The 15887-nt window shown below is 48.9% G+C and overlaps 1 protein-coding gene across 3 annotated transcripts; it reads left to right on the forward strand.

The window, feature by feature from the left end:
* The first annotated feature begins 427 nt into the window (after window positions 1-427).
* ZNF3 (zinc finger protein 3) lies at window positions 428-11898 on the forward strand. Of its 3 annotated transcripts, none has more exons than XM_059896950.1 (7): window positions 429-536; window positions 1098-1208; window positions 1680-1808; window positions 4478-4614; window positions 5882-5973; window positions 6264-6390; window positions 8100-11898. In XM_059896950.1, exons 4-7 carry the CDS (start codon window positions 4560-4562, stop codon window positions 9167-9169), a joined length of 1344 nt encoding a protein of 447 aa, XP_059752933.1. In that variant the 5' UTR covers window positions 429-536; window positions 1098-1208; window positions 1680-1808; window positions 4478-4559; the 3' UTR covers window positions 9170-11898. The 3 variants fall into 3 exon arrangements, with proteins under 3 accessions (XP_059752932.1, XP_059752933.1, XP_059752934.1); XM_059896951.1 differs by having other exon boundaries at window positions 438-536; window positions 1134-1208; XM_059896949.1 differs by lacking the exon at window positions 1098-1208 and having other exon boundaries at window positions 428-536.
* Window positions 11899-15887: the final 3989 nt, after the last annotated feature.

Genomic DNA, 15887 nt, shown 5'->3' on the forward strand with positions numbered 1-15887 from the left:
TTGGAAACTTCAAGTAAGGGTGAATGTTCTATATTGAATCCTTCCAGCGTCCTCCTGTTTGCTGCGTGTCGGCTTGGGACTCCGCTCCCTCGGACACGGTGAGTAATGCTCGGCCCTCGGCGGCCCCGCGGGAGACCACGTGGGAGCGCAGCCAGGACCCACTCAGCCCCCTGCGCCCCGTCTCCCGCGCCCCGGCCGAGCATGCGCCCTGACGACCAGGTGCGCGGCGCCCCACCCGGCCTGGCCAGCAGGGGGCGCGGCTGGCGGTGCGGCAGGCCTGGAGTATCGCGTCGGTGCTGGGGCCCTGCGCCCAATCAGCAAACCACCGAGAGGCGAAGACCTTCCATTTTCCTAGAGGGAACAAGTGGATGTGGGGGGACCGGGGGAGGTGGGGGTGGTGGTGAAAGGACAGACCCGGAAGCGAAACGGAGGGAACTTCCGTTCTTTGTTCTGTCCCCGGTGTGTGGGTCTGTGACAGGGTCCGACGGGGCCTGGTCGGTGTCCGGCCCCTCAAATCTCCCGTCCCTGCCCCCAGGGTGAGTCCGGCCGCCCCCGGGGCTCGCGGTGGGACGGAGGCAGTGGTCGCCGGGGAAGGGGTGGTGTCCGTGCCGCTGCGGCCCGCGGGGTCCCCAGGCCCGCCCCGGGTAGGGTGCCGGGAGGCTCTGGTCCTGACTCCGCTTCCCCAGGGACCCCGCCCCCCAGCGGGCCCTGTGTCGCGGGAGGAAAGGGGCTGCGGTTATGGTTCTGTGACAGCGCCCAACTCGAGTACTTTGAAGTTCTGGTATGGCTGGATAGGCGTTCCTCTCTTTAAAACAGCTGATGACAACGACCCTAACTTGGTCGTTCCCCGAGACGCTTTCATTTGATGTTAACACAGTTAGTTATCCGCGCCCGCGCAACGAGAGAGGGTCGATTTTTCACTGGGCTGGGTCTGAGGACCAGAGAATGAGGAGTTCAACGAAGTGTGCGCAGTTAAAACTATTCAGATTCCAGAATAATCCCCTTGGCGCCCAGTAAATCGAGTCTTTTTCGTAGAGTGGTACAACTGTGTCCCATTTCCAGTTGTAATAGATCCCTGATTTGATTCGCTTTTCAAGTGGGACTGAACACCGACCGGTGTTTCCATTCTGAAGGGCACGTGTAAACTCCAGGAGAGGATAAGCAGGATGCTGAACCTGAAGTCTGGGGGATAATTAGAGGAACTGAAGGTATTTATCCCCAAGAAGAGAAGTTTGTGGAGTGGGCATCATTTGGTTTCAGGTGTTTGGTGCAGAATTGTGTGGAAGGAGAAGATTCTATCATTGAAGCTCCATAGGGCACTAAGCCTCTGAGAGGTGAAGGTCCAAGGGGCAGGTTTTTAGTTTACCATCCGAAGACCTCTCTAATGGCTAAGCTGTGCAGCAATGGGGCAGACTCCCTGCTGAAGCAGCTGAGAGTGTCTAGCAAGTTAGCTGCCAGAACCTTAGGAACTTGAGAAGGTGTTTGTTGCCCTGGGTGGGAGGTTGACCTGGAGAACCTTGACTTCTGTTTCAGCTCTAAGGGTGCAACACAAATACCAGTTGTGGTCTTAATCAGTACTTATTAGCATATGTCCCCTCTCTTTTCCTCTTATCTCTAAATATCTAGATTAGAAGTGAAGTTTACATAAACATTTAAAATGCCTTTTTTTTTTTTCTTAGTCCTACAGCATTGGCATCAACTAAAGTCAGAATTCCCAAGAACTTGAACAGAGGCTGCCAAGTTCCCAATAATTGCTACTCTGGCCTTTTACAGACCAACTCCAGAGAAGGAAGGAAAGAATCCAGGAGGTAAAGCTTTTCATGACTTGTTCTAACTGCCAGGTCATCTTTCCCAGTCCCCAGGAGCACTCCAGAGAGTGGGGTTGGCAGTGGAGCAGGGGAAGGGCCCTGCCAGGACCTGAAGCTCTGGGGGCACAATGGAGGTTTTTCTATGAGAAACATTGTTTACTGATCCAGACACCGGGGACTTGTTCTCAACAATATCCGTTTGAGCTCCAGCTTTGGTTAACCCAGCTGGGAGGAGGGAGTGTTGCTTTCTTCTCCGGAGTCAGAGCCTCTGACTTTCCCTTCCTTTCTAAAGGAGAGTTTAGACTGAGAGCGGATTTGTTGGGGGTGCCTGCTTATAACCAATCCTGGAGATTGTAAAGTTCGTTGACAGAAAAAGATGGCTGGCTCTGAGAAAGAGTTGAAGGGCCCCAGCCAAGAGGGTGATGGTGGCAAGAGGGTGTGTCACCTTGATTGTCAGTGGGTCTGGCTTATGCCTGATTCATTGCTTTTCACTGTGTAATGGCACTGGTGATGGGCCTTCTACATCCCCTTGCTGCCCAAAGAATAGAGTTCTCTGAACTCTGAGTGACTCTCAGGGCCCCTCCCCTTTCTATGCCTTAATGTGAATGCAATAGTCTGTAATGATGAAGCAAATACCTTTTGCATTGCTGATTTTCTTACTCCTTTCAGTAGTGCTTTGCATTGTTCATTGGCACTCAACAAATGTTTGTTACAAGAGCAAATGAACAAAGAGGGAGGCAGACAAAATCCAGGGGTTTTCCCTGTTCTTGCCTCAGTGTAAGGATGCTCTGGCGGCTGCCGCACCTATTTTCCATCTGTTGATTCTTGCCACAGCGTTCGGTTGTGAAAAACAAACTTGTACTTGAGATCCAAACCTTAGTCTAGGTACTAACGTTACATCTTATTCCCTGGAGCCACAGAGCACAGCAACCAGGGAGTGGGGACCTTAGGAGGGACAAAAATGGAGTAATAAATAATCTTATGCTTTTTAAAAAGCATTGATTCTTGCTTCAGGGACTTACATTCTGATCCAAGGAAATCTCTTATGAGAGAAGGGAGATAAAAAAGAAGGTTGGCTGCTACCTTCTCGGGGAGAGGAAACACAGCAACTGGGGCTAATCTCTCAGAACCTGGCGAATATATACACCCACCCCTGTGATGAGACGACACACGGACCACAAAAAGGGACTGAATCCTTCAATAACATCCCACCTTTGACTGAGACTGGAAGCAGAAAACTTATCTTTTTTTTCTGGCCACACCGCACAGCTTGTGGGGTATCAGTTCCCTGACCAAGGATTGAACCCAGGCCACAGCAGTGAAAGCGTCGAATCCTAACCACTAGATTGCCAGGGAGTTCCTGAATTTATCTTAATTTAATAGATCTGAGCTATTTGCCCTGGTTCTGTGAGACAGGTATTGTTTCCTCAGGGTTTTTAAATTAAGACAGAACTTATGGAAACTCCCCACAGTCTCTGTTATTTGGGTGCTTTTTCATGGTCCCTCTTCCTCTAAGGATAGCATCTACATTTAATATAACAGCTAGAAACCTACCACAGTAAGTTTTTTTTCTTCTACTAATTCTAACATTTATGAGGGTTTTTTAAAAAAAATCTGTATAGGGCTTCCCTGGTGGCGCAGTGGTTAAGAACCTGCCTGCCAATGCAGGGGACACGGGTTCGAGCCCTGGTCCCAGAAGATCCCACATGCTGTGGAGCAACTAAGCCCGTGCGCCACAACTACTGAGCCTGTGCTCTAGGGTCTGCGAGCCACAACTACTGAGCCCGCACGTTACAACTACTGAAGCCCGTGCGCCTACAGCCCATGCTCCGCAATAAGAGAAGCCACCGCAATGAGAAGCCCGCACACCGCAATGAACAGCAGCCCCTGCGCGCCTCAACTGCAGAAAAGCCCGCGTGCAGCAACAAAGACCCAGTGCAGCCAAAAATAAAATAAAAAATCTGTATACATTAGCTTTATCCATTATTCCAACTATTCTTTTTTTTTTTTTTTTAATTTATTATCCATTTATTATTTTTATTTTTGGCTGTGTTGGGTCTTCGCCTCTGCGCGAGGGCTCCCTCCAGTTGCGGCGAGCGGGGGCCACTCCCCATCGCGGTGCGCGGGCCTCCCACTATCGCGGCCCCTCCCGTTGCGGAGCACAGGCTCCAGACGCGCAAGCTCAGCAGCTGTGGCCCACGGGCCCAGCGGCTCCGCGGCATGTGGGATCCTCCCAGACCAGGGCTCGAACCCGCGTCCCCTGCATCGGCAGGCAGGCTCCCAACCACTGCGCCACCAGGGAAGCCCCATTCCAACTATTCTTAAAAGTTGATATGATACTTACATTTTGCAATCTGTGTGTAACACTCTTTTTCACTTTACTCTAATATTTTTCATTTGAGTAGTTGCTTCATATTTCATTCTGCTAATGGCATCATTTGGCACCCGTGTTCCCCATTTTTGTTGTTAGAAATATCACTCAGTGTTGCGGGGGGAGCCTAAAGTGGGATGTGGTCCAGGAACTTTGGCCTTTGACCTAAAAGGCTAATCCCAGTTGCTGCATTTCCTCTTTGCTGCTCTGGTACTGACTGAAATGCTAGTTCCCCTCTGTCTGTATTCAAGAGGGTTTTTAAAAATTATCTTTGAACCTTGAACTTTTCCTTCTACAGTGCTTCCTCATTCTCATTCAAAACCTGCTTCCTGCTGACTCTGCAAATAGGAGACCAGAGATCCGAGCTTCAAGCCCGACCCATGGAAACTCAGGCTGATCGAGTATCTCAGGAACCTCAGGCCCTGCTCGAGAGTGGTAAGGAATCAGGGTTCCCTCGTCTTTTTATTCAGCCATTCAGCAATCACCTGTTCAAATCCCTCATTTACCAAGTGCTGGGCTAAATTCTGGAATCCAGACTGGATAGGACATAGTCCTTGCCTTTCACTAGCTCCCCGCCTAGCGGGGAAAGGCGGAATGAAGCCATTAGTTAAGTATAGCTTGGAACTTCCCTGGTGGCGCAGTGGATAAGACTCCATGCTCCCAGTGCGGGGGGCCTGGGTCGATCCTTGGTCAGGGAACTAGAGTCCGCATGCCACAGCTAAGAAGTCCGCATGCCGCAACTAAAGATCCCGCATGCCGCAACAAAGACCTGGCGGAGCCAAAATAAATAAATGTTTTTTTAAAAAAAAGAAATACAGGAAAAGATATATGATCAAGCACAGAAACAGGAAACATTTGTAGTGTGTAGATTTGATCTGGGGATAGAGAAAAAAGAGAAGAGTTGTGGGCATTGTGTCTTCAGTCAGGGCTGGGATGAAGCCCGTTTTCCTCGGTCAAGAATTTTGTCCAGGGGCTTCCCTGGTGGTGCAGTGGTTGAGAATCTGCCTGCCAATGCAGGGGACATGGGTTCAAGCCCTGGTCTGGGAAGATCCCACATGCCGCGGAGCAACTAGGCCCGTGAGCCACAACTACGGGGCCTGAGCGTCTGGAGCCTGTGCTCCGCAACAAGAGAGGCCGCGATGGTGAGAGGCCTGCGCACCGCGATGAAGAGCGGCCCCCGCTCGCCACAATTAGAGAAAGCCCTCGCACACAAACGAAGACCCAACACAGGCAAAAATAAATAATTAATTAATTAGTTAATTAAAAAAATACATGCTCTGAGATTTAAAAAAAAAAAAGAATTTTGTCCAGGAGTTTGAGATGTGGAGAATGACGGAAGGGACATGAACAGGATAGCCTGTGTTCTGGCCAGGCTTGGGAGGATGGACGAGAATACGCTAATCACTAACAGTAGTTCCAGGCAGATGTCATGGAGAGTAGAGTGACTGGAAAGAAAGAAAGGCACCTGGGGCAGACCAGAGAGCCTGGGTCACCAGGGCTTTGGGCATCTTTCCTCAGGCAGGAAGGCCCACGCTGAGCATGCCGGCCGTAAGCGTAAGCACCTTCCGTAGCTGCAGAAGGAGTGCGCTTAGAAATGTAAGAGGGGGTGGGTCCTTGGTTGTCCCAGGACCTGTGAGTTTTCTGTAGGTCGAGAGGCTCGAGTGCAGATCGACTGACTCATGGACCCTTTAACTGTCCTCAGCTCTTCCTTCCTCAAAAGTTCCTGCATTTTCTGACAAGGACAGTCTGGGGGATGAGATGTTGGCAGCTGCACTGCTAAAGGCCAAGGCCCAGGTAAGCTGTGCTTTTCTTTATCCTCCTTTCCCTTCCCATTTTGCAGGAGTTTTTTGTGTAGCAACATCCCATTCAGTGCCCTAAACTATGATTCCCTCTGTCAGGACTGTGGGCGTTTCCTGCTAAACAGTGGAAATTCACTTTATCTCAGACTCTCTTCTCTCCTCCTCCACCCTGACCTCCTCTCCCACTTCCCAATATGCGTTATTCAGCCCCATCCCGAATTAGCTTTTGGCTCTGCCAGTCCCATCCCTCAGCCTGAAATTGCACGGGAGAACATGTTGTTTCAGGAGTTGGTGACCTTTGAGGACGTGGCTGTGTATTTCATCCGGAAGGAGTGGAAGCGTTTGGAGCCTGCGCAGCGGGACCTCTACAGGGATGTGATGCTGGAGAATTACGGGAACGTGTTCTCCCTGGGTAAGGAGCGATGCTTCCTCAGTAAAACTCCCTTGCCATTTCTCTGCTTCCTTGTTTGCTAGTAATAGTTGAGTCACTGAAAATCATTAGCTAAGGACTGACTTAGTCTCAGAAAATTCTAACAATAGTAGCAACTCCCATTTGTACAGTAATTTGCAGTTCATAAAGAGTGTTCATAGATATTCTCTCATCTAATCCTCACCATAATGCAGCTATTGAGGTAGCCAGAATTAGCCTCATTTTATAGGTGAGGAAAGAGAGGTCAGAGGTCTTAAATGCTTTGCACACAATCATATTGCTAGTGACGGGCAGGACTCGAGCCCTGCCCTTTTAATTCTACCCTTCTTTTTAAATCTGGCACTTTTTTCCATGTTATTCTTAGGACTTAACATTAACATATAACCCAGAGATTTTCCCAAAAGATTACATATTGGGGTCCCTAAACATGTGAGGTACTGCTCAGTGCCCAAGTGAACATTCTGGAACTCTGTCTAGCTCCTCCCCTTCTCTGTCGGACTTCCTTTAGGGATCTGTTGATTTGTGGATGGACCTAGTGTAACTGCTGCTCTTGTAGAAATTTCAGCTTGTGTTAGGGAGCAGTTAGCTTCTTAACCTGTCGTCTGTGGACTCTTCATTCCTTTACCCTCACCTGCTTTCAGTGAGGACATTCTCCTGGGCAAGGCCAGGGGCTCTTCCTGACTCCCATTTGAGAACTCCCCATGCATTTCCTCTCTGTCCCCTGCAGATCCTGGGTCTGGGATTGAGCTCTGGAGCTGTTTGGTATGAACAGGATAAACCTTGTCCCATGTCTTTCCCTGTGAGCAGGATTCCCATTTCTGAATTTTGACATGATCTCTGGGCTGGAGTGAGAGGAAGAGCCGAGGGTCCTGGGTTTGAAGGGCACTGAGCAGAGAGGTCCTGAGAGGTACCTGTTCAGGTGAGGGACATACAGCTCTTTCTGTCCCTAACACTCACTGCCCTGCCTTTACTCTTAAAATGTTGACAGATTAAAAATGGTAACAGTCTGGACCCTTTACCCTTGTCCTCTGTGCCTGAAGTTCCCTTAGAAACCCCAGAGCAGTGAAAATAGCGAAGGCAAACCTGGAAACTGTTGACATAGCCTCACATCGTAGCACAGCTTTCTAGGCCTGGGGCCCAGAGATGGACTGACCTTTGTCTCAGGCCTGTTTCCATAGACTTGGCATATAGTTGCCACGACTACAGACCCGAGTGTCCTTTTCTCCTGGGGCTACAGGGCTTCACCCTTGTCGCTTTGTATTCATCACCTTCCCACTTTTCTCCACACCATCTGTGGTTAGTTTCTTGTACCTGCTCCCTACTTCATCCTCTAACTGTTCTGCAGTCACCATCTCCCAGGTTATCTTCAGTCTCTGACCTCTAGGACTTTGTCACTTCATTAAACCGTATGTCCTGTCTCTTCTGTTTTTGGTTCCCTGCCTCTGCCTGATCCAACTTTCTCTACACTTCCACCTCTTTTCTCGATTTTCCTTCCTGCCTTTCTCCTTCCCTGTTTCCTTGGCCCAGTTCTCTTATTCTGCCTTAGCTACATACAGCCTGGGTAGGCCTCTTTGCACACAGATAAGAGGCATGTGCTTTTAGCCTGTGAACATTATGTGATTATACTGTCTCTGGTTTTGATTCTTTTTCCCACAAAGAACAAGTGACATTTGTGTTTTGTATTGTGCCAGATGGTGAGACCAGAACTGAACATGGTCCAGAAATTTCTGAAGATACAGGATCACACGGGGTACTATTGGGAAGATTCCAAAAGGATATTTCTCAGGGTCTTAAGTTTGAAGAAGCCTATGAACAAGAAGTCAGTCTGAAGAGGCAGCTGGGGAGCTCCTCTGGAGAGAGACTGAATAGGAAGATACAGGATTTTGGTCAAGTGACAGTTGAGGAAAAGCGAACCCCCATGGGAGGGAGAAGTGAGAAATACAGCGATCTGGGGAACAGCTTCACTGTGAGTTCCAACCTTATTTCCCAGCAGAGACTTCCTGTGGGAGACAGACCCCATAAGTGTGATGAATGTAGCAAGAGCTTTAATCGAACTTCAGACCTTATTCAGCATCAGAGAATCCACACCGGGGAGAAACCCTATGAATGTAGTGAGTGTGGGAAGGCCTTCAGCCAGAGCTCACATCTTATTCAGCATCAGAGGATCCACACTGGGGAGAAACCTTACGAATGTAACGACTGTGGGAAGACCTTCAGTTGCAGCTCTGCTCTCATTCTCCACCGGAGGATCCACACTGGAGAGAAACCCTATGAATGTAATGAGTGTGGGAAAACCTTTAGCTGGAGCTCCACCCTCACTCACCACCAGAGAATCCACACTGGAGAGAAACCCTATGCTTGTAATGAGTGTGGGAAGGCCTTCAGCAGGAGCTCCACCCTTATTCATCACCAGAGAATCCACACTGGAGAGAAGCCCTATGAATGTAATGAGTGTGGGAAGGCCTTCAGCCAGAGCTCACACCTCTATCAGCACCAGAGGATCCACACTGGAGAGAAGCCCTATGAATGTATGGAATGTGGAGGGAAGTTTACCTATAGCTCAGGCCTTATTCAGCATCAAAGAATCCACACGGGGGAGAATCCCTATGAATGTAGTGAGTGTGGGAAAGCCTTTAGGTACAGCTCAGCTCTTGTTCGCCACCAGAGAATTCACACTGGAGAGAAGCCTTTGAATGTAATGGGAGTGAGCAAAAGTTCTCTCCGAGTTACTCCTGAATTAAATATCAGAGAGTCTACGTGAAAGAGAGCCACCTGTTTTCCTCACTTCCTCTGAGTTTCAAGAGCTCCTGCCTTACTATATAAGTATGAACAATTTGGGACGTGTCCCTTCCGACTCCATCCTTTCGCCTTAGAGAATGGGGCATATTGGGCAAATCATCGTGGCACAGTGGTTAGCAGCCTAGTCAGTTTTCCCAGGAATGACACCAGCCTTGAAAAATTAGGGTGCAAGCAGCAGATTAAGTGCTGGGAGTAGAGGGAAGCTCTGGGACCAGTCTCCTTCCATTTGGGAAGGGAGTTTGCACTAGACCATTTTTCTCACACCATTTCCAAGGTGGGGATGGAAGCACAATAGGAATAAAATTCCAAGGATTCCTCTAATTGGAGTCAGCATAGCACAGAAGAAAGTGGAAAGAATGTTCTGGGTCGTGTTTTTGCTAGAAAGGGGAAATGGAGGCTGTATTTCAAAGCCACTGCTTCTAATCCAGCTTTAAATTTTGATAAGGAATGTGCTATTTTGTTTCATGACTTCATTAATTATGGGAATCTGGTGCTGAGGGATTTGTTATTTTGTTGGGCATGGGGGAAGACCCCAAGAGAGGTTTTCTGTAGTGACTGTATATCCTTCAGGGCTCTTGGAGCAGCAAGACCAAGTTTCCAAGAGCAGTCTGACGATTTGGGTGGAGAACTCACTCTTCCCTTTTGTGACGGTGAGTCTAACATGAGGGAAAGGATCAAAAGCATTTAGCACTGGCCTCTGTCTCGTTCCCTCCCCTCTCCCTCTTCCTCCTGCCACTCCTGTGATGGAAAGTGATTTAATCTAAACCCCTAGCAACTAAAGACACTTTTAGGATCTTGCTCAGCCAGCTTGCCCTGCCCTCTGATACCGATGACCTCTGACATCTGGCCCCAGCAGCCCGACCTCTCCCGACCCCACCTCTGACTTCAACAGCCAAGTGTGAATGCAGAGAGCACAGCCCAGAGGAGGAAGCTCGGGCCTGAGCCTGGCATCAGGGCTCCTTGCTGGCTTAGGATGGAGCTCCCCGAGTTTTCCCAGCGGAAGGGATGACCTTTCATTATATTTTCCAAATCCTCATCCTGTCGCATAAATGAAATGCACTATTAAACAGAATAGTTTTTCAGAAGGACAGATGGAGTGTGTTTTTGTGCAGGGGCCAAATTTATTTCGGTTTAAACTAGAAACATTAGTGACTGTAAATGGAATCTTTAAAAATTAATCTTTAAAACTTTTTACAGACAGCCATTTCTCTTCTAGTCTCAAATCTGTGACCTCTCTCCCTTGACTCTGTCCTTTCCTCTGCACACTGCCACAGACTATCTCATTTACACAGCCACTTACACATTCGTACCCACCTTTAGGATTTCATGTGCTGCGTGGCGTTCTGTGTTGCACGATACTTAACACCAGCAACCAAAACTAGAAAGGTGTTTCTGATTATGGGGTTCTTGACAAGAGCATACTTGGATGTTGGGTAACAGTAGGCATATTGAGGGAATTCCCTAGTGGCCCAGTGGTTGGGACTCAGTGCTCTCATTGCCAGGGCCCCGGGTTCCATCCCTGGTTGGGGAACTAAGATCCCACAAGCAGCGTGGCTTGGCCAAAAATCGCCCCCCCCCCCCAAAAAAAAAAACCCAATAGGCATATTGAGATTTCTTGGTTTGGCTCTTGGTGGGAGGCTACAGTCATGGAGAAGGCTGAGATGAAAGTCTGATGGAAAAGACGAGGAAATGTCTGGAACTCTGACATCTGATAAATTTTGGATCATATATTGTGACTGACTACCTAATATGTTTTTAATTTCTTAAAACTACCATGAAACATCATTTTTGGCTCTTCTTTGACACCCACCACAGACTTGAGATTGACCGAGTGTAGACCATGAACTATCATAGCAGGGTCACGAGGCTGCTTGTTAGTAATGCAGGTGTCTGAGCTCCAAGTCAGACCTATAAAGTATAATTCCTGAGGGTAGAGCCTAAACATTTACACTGAGAAGGAAGAAACAGTAAGGAAATGGAGGACATTTCTAAGAGATAAACCTGAGCTAGGCCTTGTAAGACCCGTCTGTAAAGGAGAGGAGGTTCCAGGCAGGACAGTTCGGGGTGGGCCTGAGCCTGGCTGCTCGTGTGCAGGTTCAACTGCGAAGCTCTGGGAAAGACCCCTGAACAGGTAGAACTGCGGGGTGATGGACGGTCACTGCACAGCAGGGCTCAGCCTTCTGACCACCCCCGACCCCGACCCCTACCCCTGGAAGACTTTGTGACACTCCTCAGAGCATCTCGGGGGGGGGGGGGCCCTGAGACTGAGCAGGGCCATTATGTGAAAAATATGTTTTTTAAAAAATATCTTTGAGGGCTTCCCTGGTGGCACAGTGGTTAAGAATTGGCCTGCCAATGCAGGGGACACGGGTTCAAGCCCTGGTCTGGGAAGATCCCACATGCCGTGGAGCAACTAAGCCCGTGAGCCACAACTACTGAAGCCTGCGCTCTAGAGCCTGCAAGGCACAGCTACTGAGCCCGTGTGCCACAACTACTGAAGCCCGCGTGCCTAGAGCCCGTGCTCCACAACAAGAGAAGCCACCGCAATGAGAAGCCCACGCAACCACAACACAGAGTAGCCCCTGCTTGCGACAACTAGAGAAAGCCCGTGCGCAGCAACGGAGACCCAATGCAGCCAAAAATAAACAAACAAATAAATAAATAAATAAATTTATAAAAATATCTTTGAAACAGCTACAACATCTGATTCACCTGATTCTCCTGATTGTTCATTCCTTTTTCTCCTAATGATTCCTCTTTTCTCAGTCCCTAATTGAGCATTCCTTAATGTTCAGTCACCGTATCGGTGGTCTCTTCCTATGCCATTATCCTTGGAACCCATTTATTCCCATGGCTTCGACTGTTAACCTCTATTCAATTAAAGTGAATCTGCACATGGGGTACTGATCACTCTCAAGCTCCAGTCTCGGGTCTCTAGCAGACTGCGGGGCATTTACACTTGGTTCTTGCTAGAACTGGACTTTACAAGGAAGTGCACAGAGGGGCCTAAGAAAAGGTTCGGGAGCCTGAGTAAGGTTTGCTCAAGCAAAGAATCTTTGTCACATCGTATAGCAAGATGAGAACAAGGCCCCAAACACACCCTACATCCTCCCCATGAGGTGGTTCACGCGCGGTGTGCCCACGTCCTGCTCCAGCTCCTTACCTCCAGCCAGTGAAAATCAGAGTCCAAGAGGGCCTGTTTCAAGGCGGTCTTCAACCTCCACTCAGTGCAGACACTAAACAATAGCATCCTGGGCGGACGGCTCTCGGGTCTCTGTGGTGGTCTCTTTAGGGATGGGAGGCTTGTGGTTACCCCAGGCAAAGCAGGTGATTCCACTGTTGAGCTTTCTGACTGCTGGAAATTAAGTTGCGCTGCATGCCGCCTCCTTGTAAGCTTCTGCCTTCCACGGTTAGCTTTGCCTTCTCACCTGTGGAGTGATTCCGAAGGATATTATCAGTCCTAGCAAAAGCAATTTCCTTCCTGATGCCCCCGCCCACCCCAAGTCACGCCTGTCCGAGCTCCAACTGAAATAATTCTGAGAGAGGATGTTAAGTTTCCAAGCAGAGGAAAAGCCTGGTTTTACCTGAACACTGCAGCTGACAGGAATGTGAGCCACGGGGTGGTGGTGGAGAAGAACATCTTAACAAACTGTTCCTTTTCAATGAAAAGATTGTTTTTAAAAGCTCCCCAAAGACATTTCCTTTTTTTTCATTTTCATAAATTGTTTATAGAGCTTAAGGTTTCTTTCCACTTCAAAAAATAAAAAGAAAGCCCAGTCAGGTACATTATTTTTTTTTTTTTAATTTTTATTTATTTTTTTACAACCTTGTCTTTATTTATTTGTTTATTTATTTTTTAACATCTTTATTGGAGTGTAATTGCTTTACAATGGTGTGCTAATTTCTGCCTTACAACAAAGTGAATCAGCTACACATACACACACATCCCCAGGTACATTATTTAAAATATATCAACAATGAAGAACTGAAGATTTTTTAAATGAGTCCAAATTCCCATGGACCATTTTCTGCATACACAGATAAACATGGTCGCCAGAGTGGTTTCTCGGGAATGACAGAGGACTCAGTACCTTCCTCCACAGCACAGTTTCCCTCGTGTATCCCCTCCTCTGGTTGCTGAGAGCATCAACTTCCCAGTCAGCCAAGCCCCAAACCCGGGTCTCGTCTGGCTGCGCTGCTGCCCTCCATCTCCTCACCCTTCACGTCTCTCCCTGTCCTGCCTGGCCCATTCCTGGGACTTCTGCATTGGCCTAGGCCGTCTCTGACTTGTTCCCAGACTTTGGCACCAGCCTTACAGTAGGTCTCTTCGCTCCCAAAGTCCCCTCCAACCATTTGTCCTGCTATGAGTGAGTCATCGCTCCTAAATGCTAACTGGCTGACAGCACGTCCAAGCCTTCCAGGGGCCCCTTCTCAGCCCCCAGGTTGAAGTCCAAATTCTTCATCACAACACAGGGCTTTTCACTTCCTGGCCCTGCCTACTTCCCCGTCCCCCCTCCTAGCACCCCTCTCACCCCAGCACCCACCCTCCTGCCCTCCCGTACACACTATACCGGAGCGATGCACAACTACAGTGACAGCGGCGCAGATGCTATTTAATGCCCCAGTGCCTTTGCACATGCTAGGTAATGCCCTTCCCTGCCTCGTCCACCTAACAAACTCCTATTCATCTTTGAAAACCTCCTCGTATGTAAGCTTCACCTTGTCCGTGGGGTCTTTCCAGGGTGTGGGGGACGGCACCTTCCACCCCCACCGAGTACATCATTTCCTTGAGCTGCCTCTGCATCTTGTATACATGTTCATTATTGTGTTCATCTCCCCGCTCCTCCATCTTTTACTTGTTTGCTCATACCTCTGACTCCCTCACTATGGTGGGGGGTTTTCCTACGTTTTCACACTTTTCTACCATAAATAAGTATGGCGTTCATAATCAGAAAAAAATATACCAAGAAAAAGAGAAAAGTAGTAAGAAGGAACAGCCATGGAGCACTTCTAATGTGTCAGGCATTGTTCTAAGCATTTTATCTGGTAACTCATTTAATCCTTGTAGCCATCCTGCGAGGTAGGTACTATTTTTGCCCCCATTTTTATTCCCTTTTCTTCAGGAAAGAAGAAAGGAAGGAGAGGAGGGAGAGGAGTTCTCCAGGCACAATAAATGGTGCAGTGAGACTCAGAGGCTTTGGAGCCCAAAGCCCGGGCTTGCCCTCCCTCATCACAGTCTCCCCAGACCTCCTGTCACTGATCCTTGAAGCCCTTCGCCAGCAGCTCAGCGAGTGCCATGGGGGGCACAGAGGCGAACCACCCATTGTTCTGCACTAAGGAGGCACCAGCCTAATGGGAGCCAGAGCAAGACCCCAGCAGAGGCTGGTAACCATCATGACAGCTGCCCTTTACTGACCACTCACCTACACGCCAGCATGGACCGTCTTCAGTACAGTATTATCGTCACACAGTCATACGTGCTGTTAGTCCTATTAACATCCCCCTTTTTACAGATGAGAAAACCAAGACACACAGTGCAGTGGAGCAGGGGTTCGAACCCAGGCAGTCTGGCTCCAGAGCTTGGGCTCTTAATTACACCACGGTACTCTCTCTTTACAAATGAAACGGGGGAATCAAAAGAAGCTAGCTTGTGTTCCCCATGGGGAGGGGTGAGGCACATGGTGGTCACCAAAGGCTTCATTGAGGAAATGGCATTAAAGCTGAGTTGAGAACGTGGGTTGGTAAATACAGACAACCATTCCTCTTTTAGTCACCAGGGTGTGACCTCTCTTTCCCTCAAGACTCCAGCATATTCCCCTGGATACCGCCCCAGATTATCTCGACATTACAGTCACCGCCACCTTCATGCCCACGTATAGAAATTGCTGTGCTGCGTGTTGTTCTGTGCGGTACGATACTTAAGGCCGGGGGCAGGCAGGCATCATCTAGACAAAACTGTCCAGAACCATGAAATACCACTGCCACCTGCCCCCACCCGCCCCCGTCTGCCTCGTCACAGTGTGGACACCAGGTGAAAAGAAAGTTTATGTCGTCTCTTCTGCAGGAAGAAGCTGATGCACCATCAGAATCACAAAGAGTAGCAAGTGACAAAAAAGTTGCTTTTAAAGCTACTTACATTACCTGTCATGTACCCCAAATTAAACACAGAATTTCTTAGTAATACTTATCTGCTCTAATTACGCCATGGAAACACCGAACCCCAGCAGCTGCACGATTCCCTGGGGTAGCCCCGCCCCATTTTCTTCATGTCTCACACCTGTTCGAGAACTGTCACGCTGCCCCGTCACTGACTCCACGATCTGCCATTAAGGCTTCTCTGCACACCAGCCTCCCCAGGACCCACCAGCACCTTCTCTCAAGAGTGTGCCACATACTCTCACCACCCTGCCTTTGCTGGTACTGTTCCCTGTTTGCAGTGTCCTTCCCTCCTTTCCCTGGTTGCTAAAATCCTAGTATGTTCATATCAGGGGAAAAGCATTCCAAGCAGAAGGAACAGCAGCTGCAAAGGGCTCTTGAAGAGGACCGTGTTTGCCACGTTCCAGGAACAGCGAGGGGCACTGAGATCTAGAAAGGGTTGCATTCTGAAAGTCAGATCATCAGATGGGAGGGGGTTTTCTCACACACAATTCTTGATCCTCAATCCAGTTGAAACTGATGGA

The sequence above is a fragment of the Balaenoptera ricei genome, chromosome 15 (genome assembly GCF_028023285.1).
Source record: "Balaenoptera ricei isolate mBalRic1 chromosome 15, mBalRic1.hap2, whole genome shotgun sequence".
Classification (NCBI taxonomy): Eukaryota; Metazoa; Chordata; class Mammalia; order Artiodactyla; family Balaenopteridae; genus Balaenoptera; species Balaenoptera ricei.

What these genes read in the sequence shown, in the direction of transcription:
- ZNF3 (XM_059896949.1), top strand. Translation starts at nt 4,560, where the DNA reads ATGGAAACTCAGGCTGATCGAGTATCTCAGGAACCTCAGGCCCTGCTC. An exon ending in TCAGGCCCTGCTCGAGAGTG is followed by an intron (nt 4,615 to 5,881) that starts GTAAGGAATCAG and finishes AACTGTCCTCAG; the next exon opens with CTCTTCCTTCCTCAAAAGTT. An exon ending in CGGGAACGTGTTCTCCCTGG is followed by an intron (nt 6,391 to 8,099) that starts GTAAGGAGCGAT and finishes GTATTGTGCCAG; the next exon opens with ATGGTGAGACCAGAACTGAA.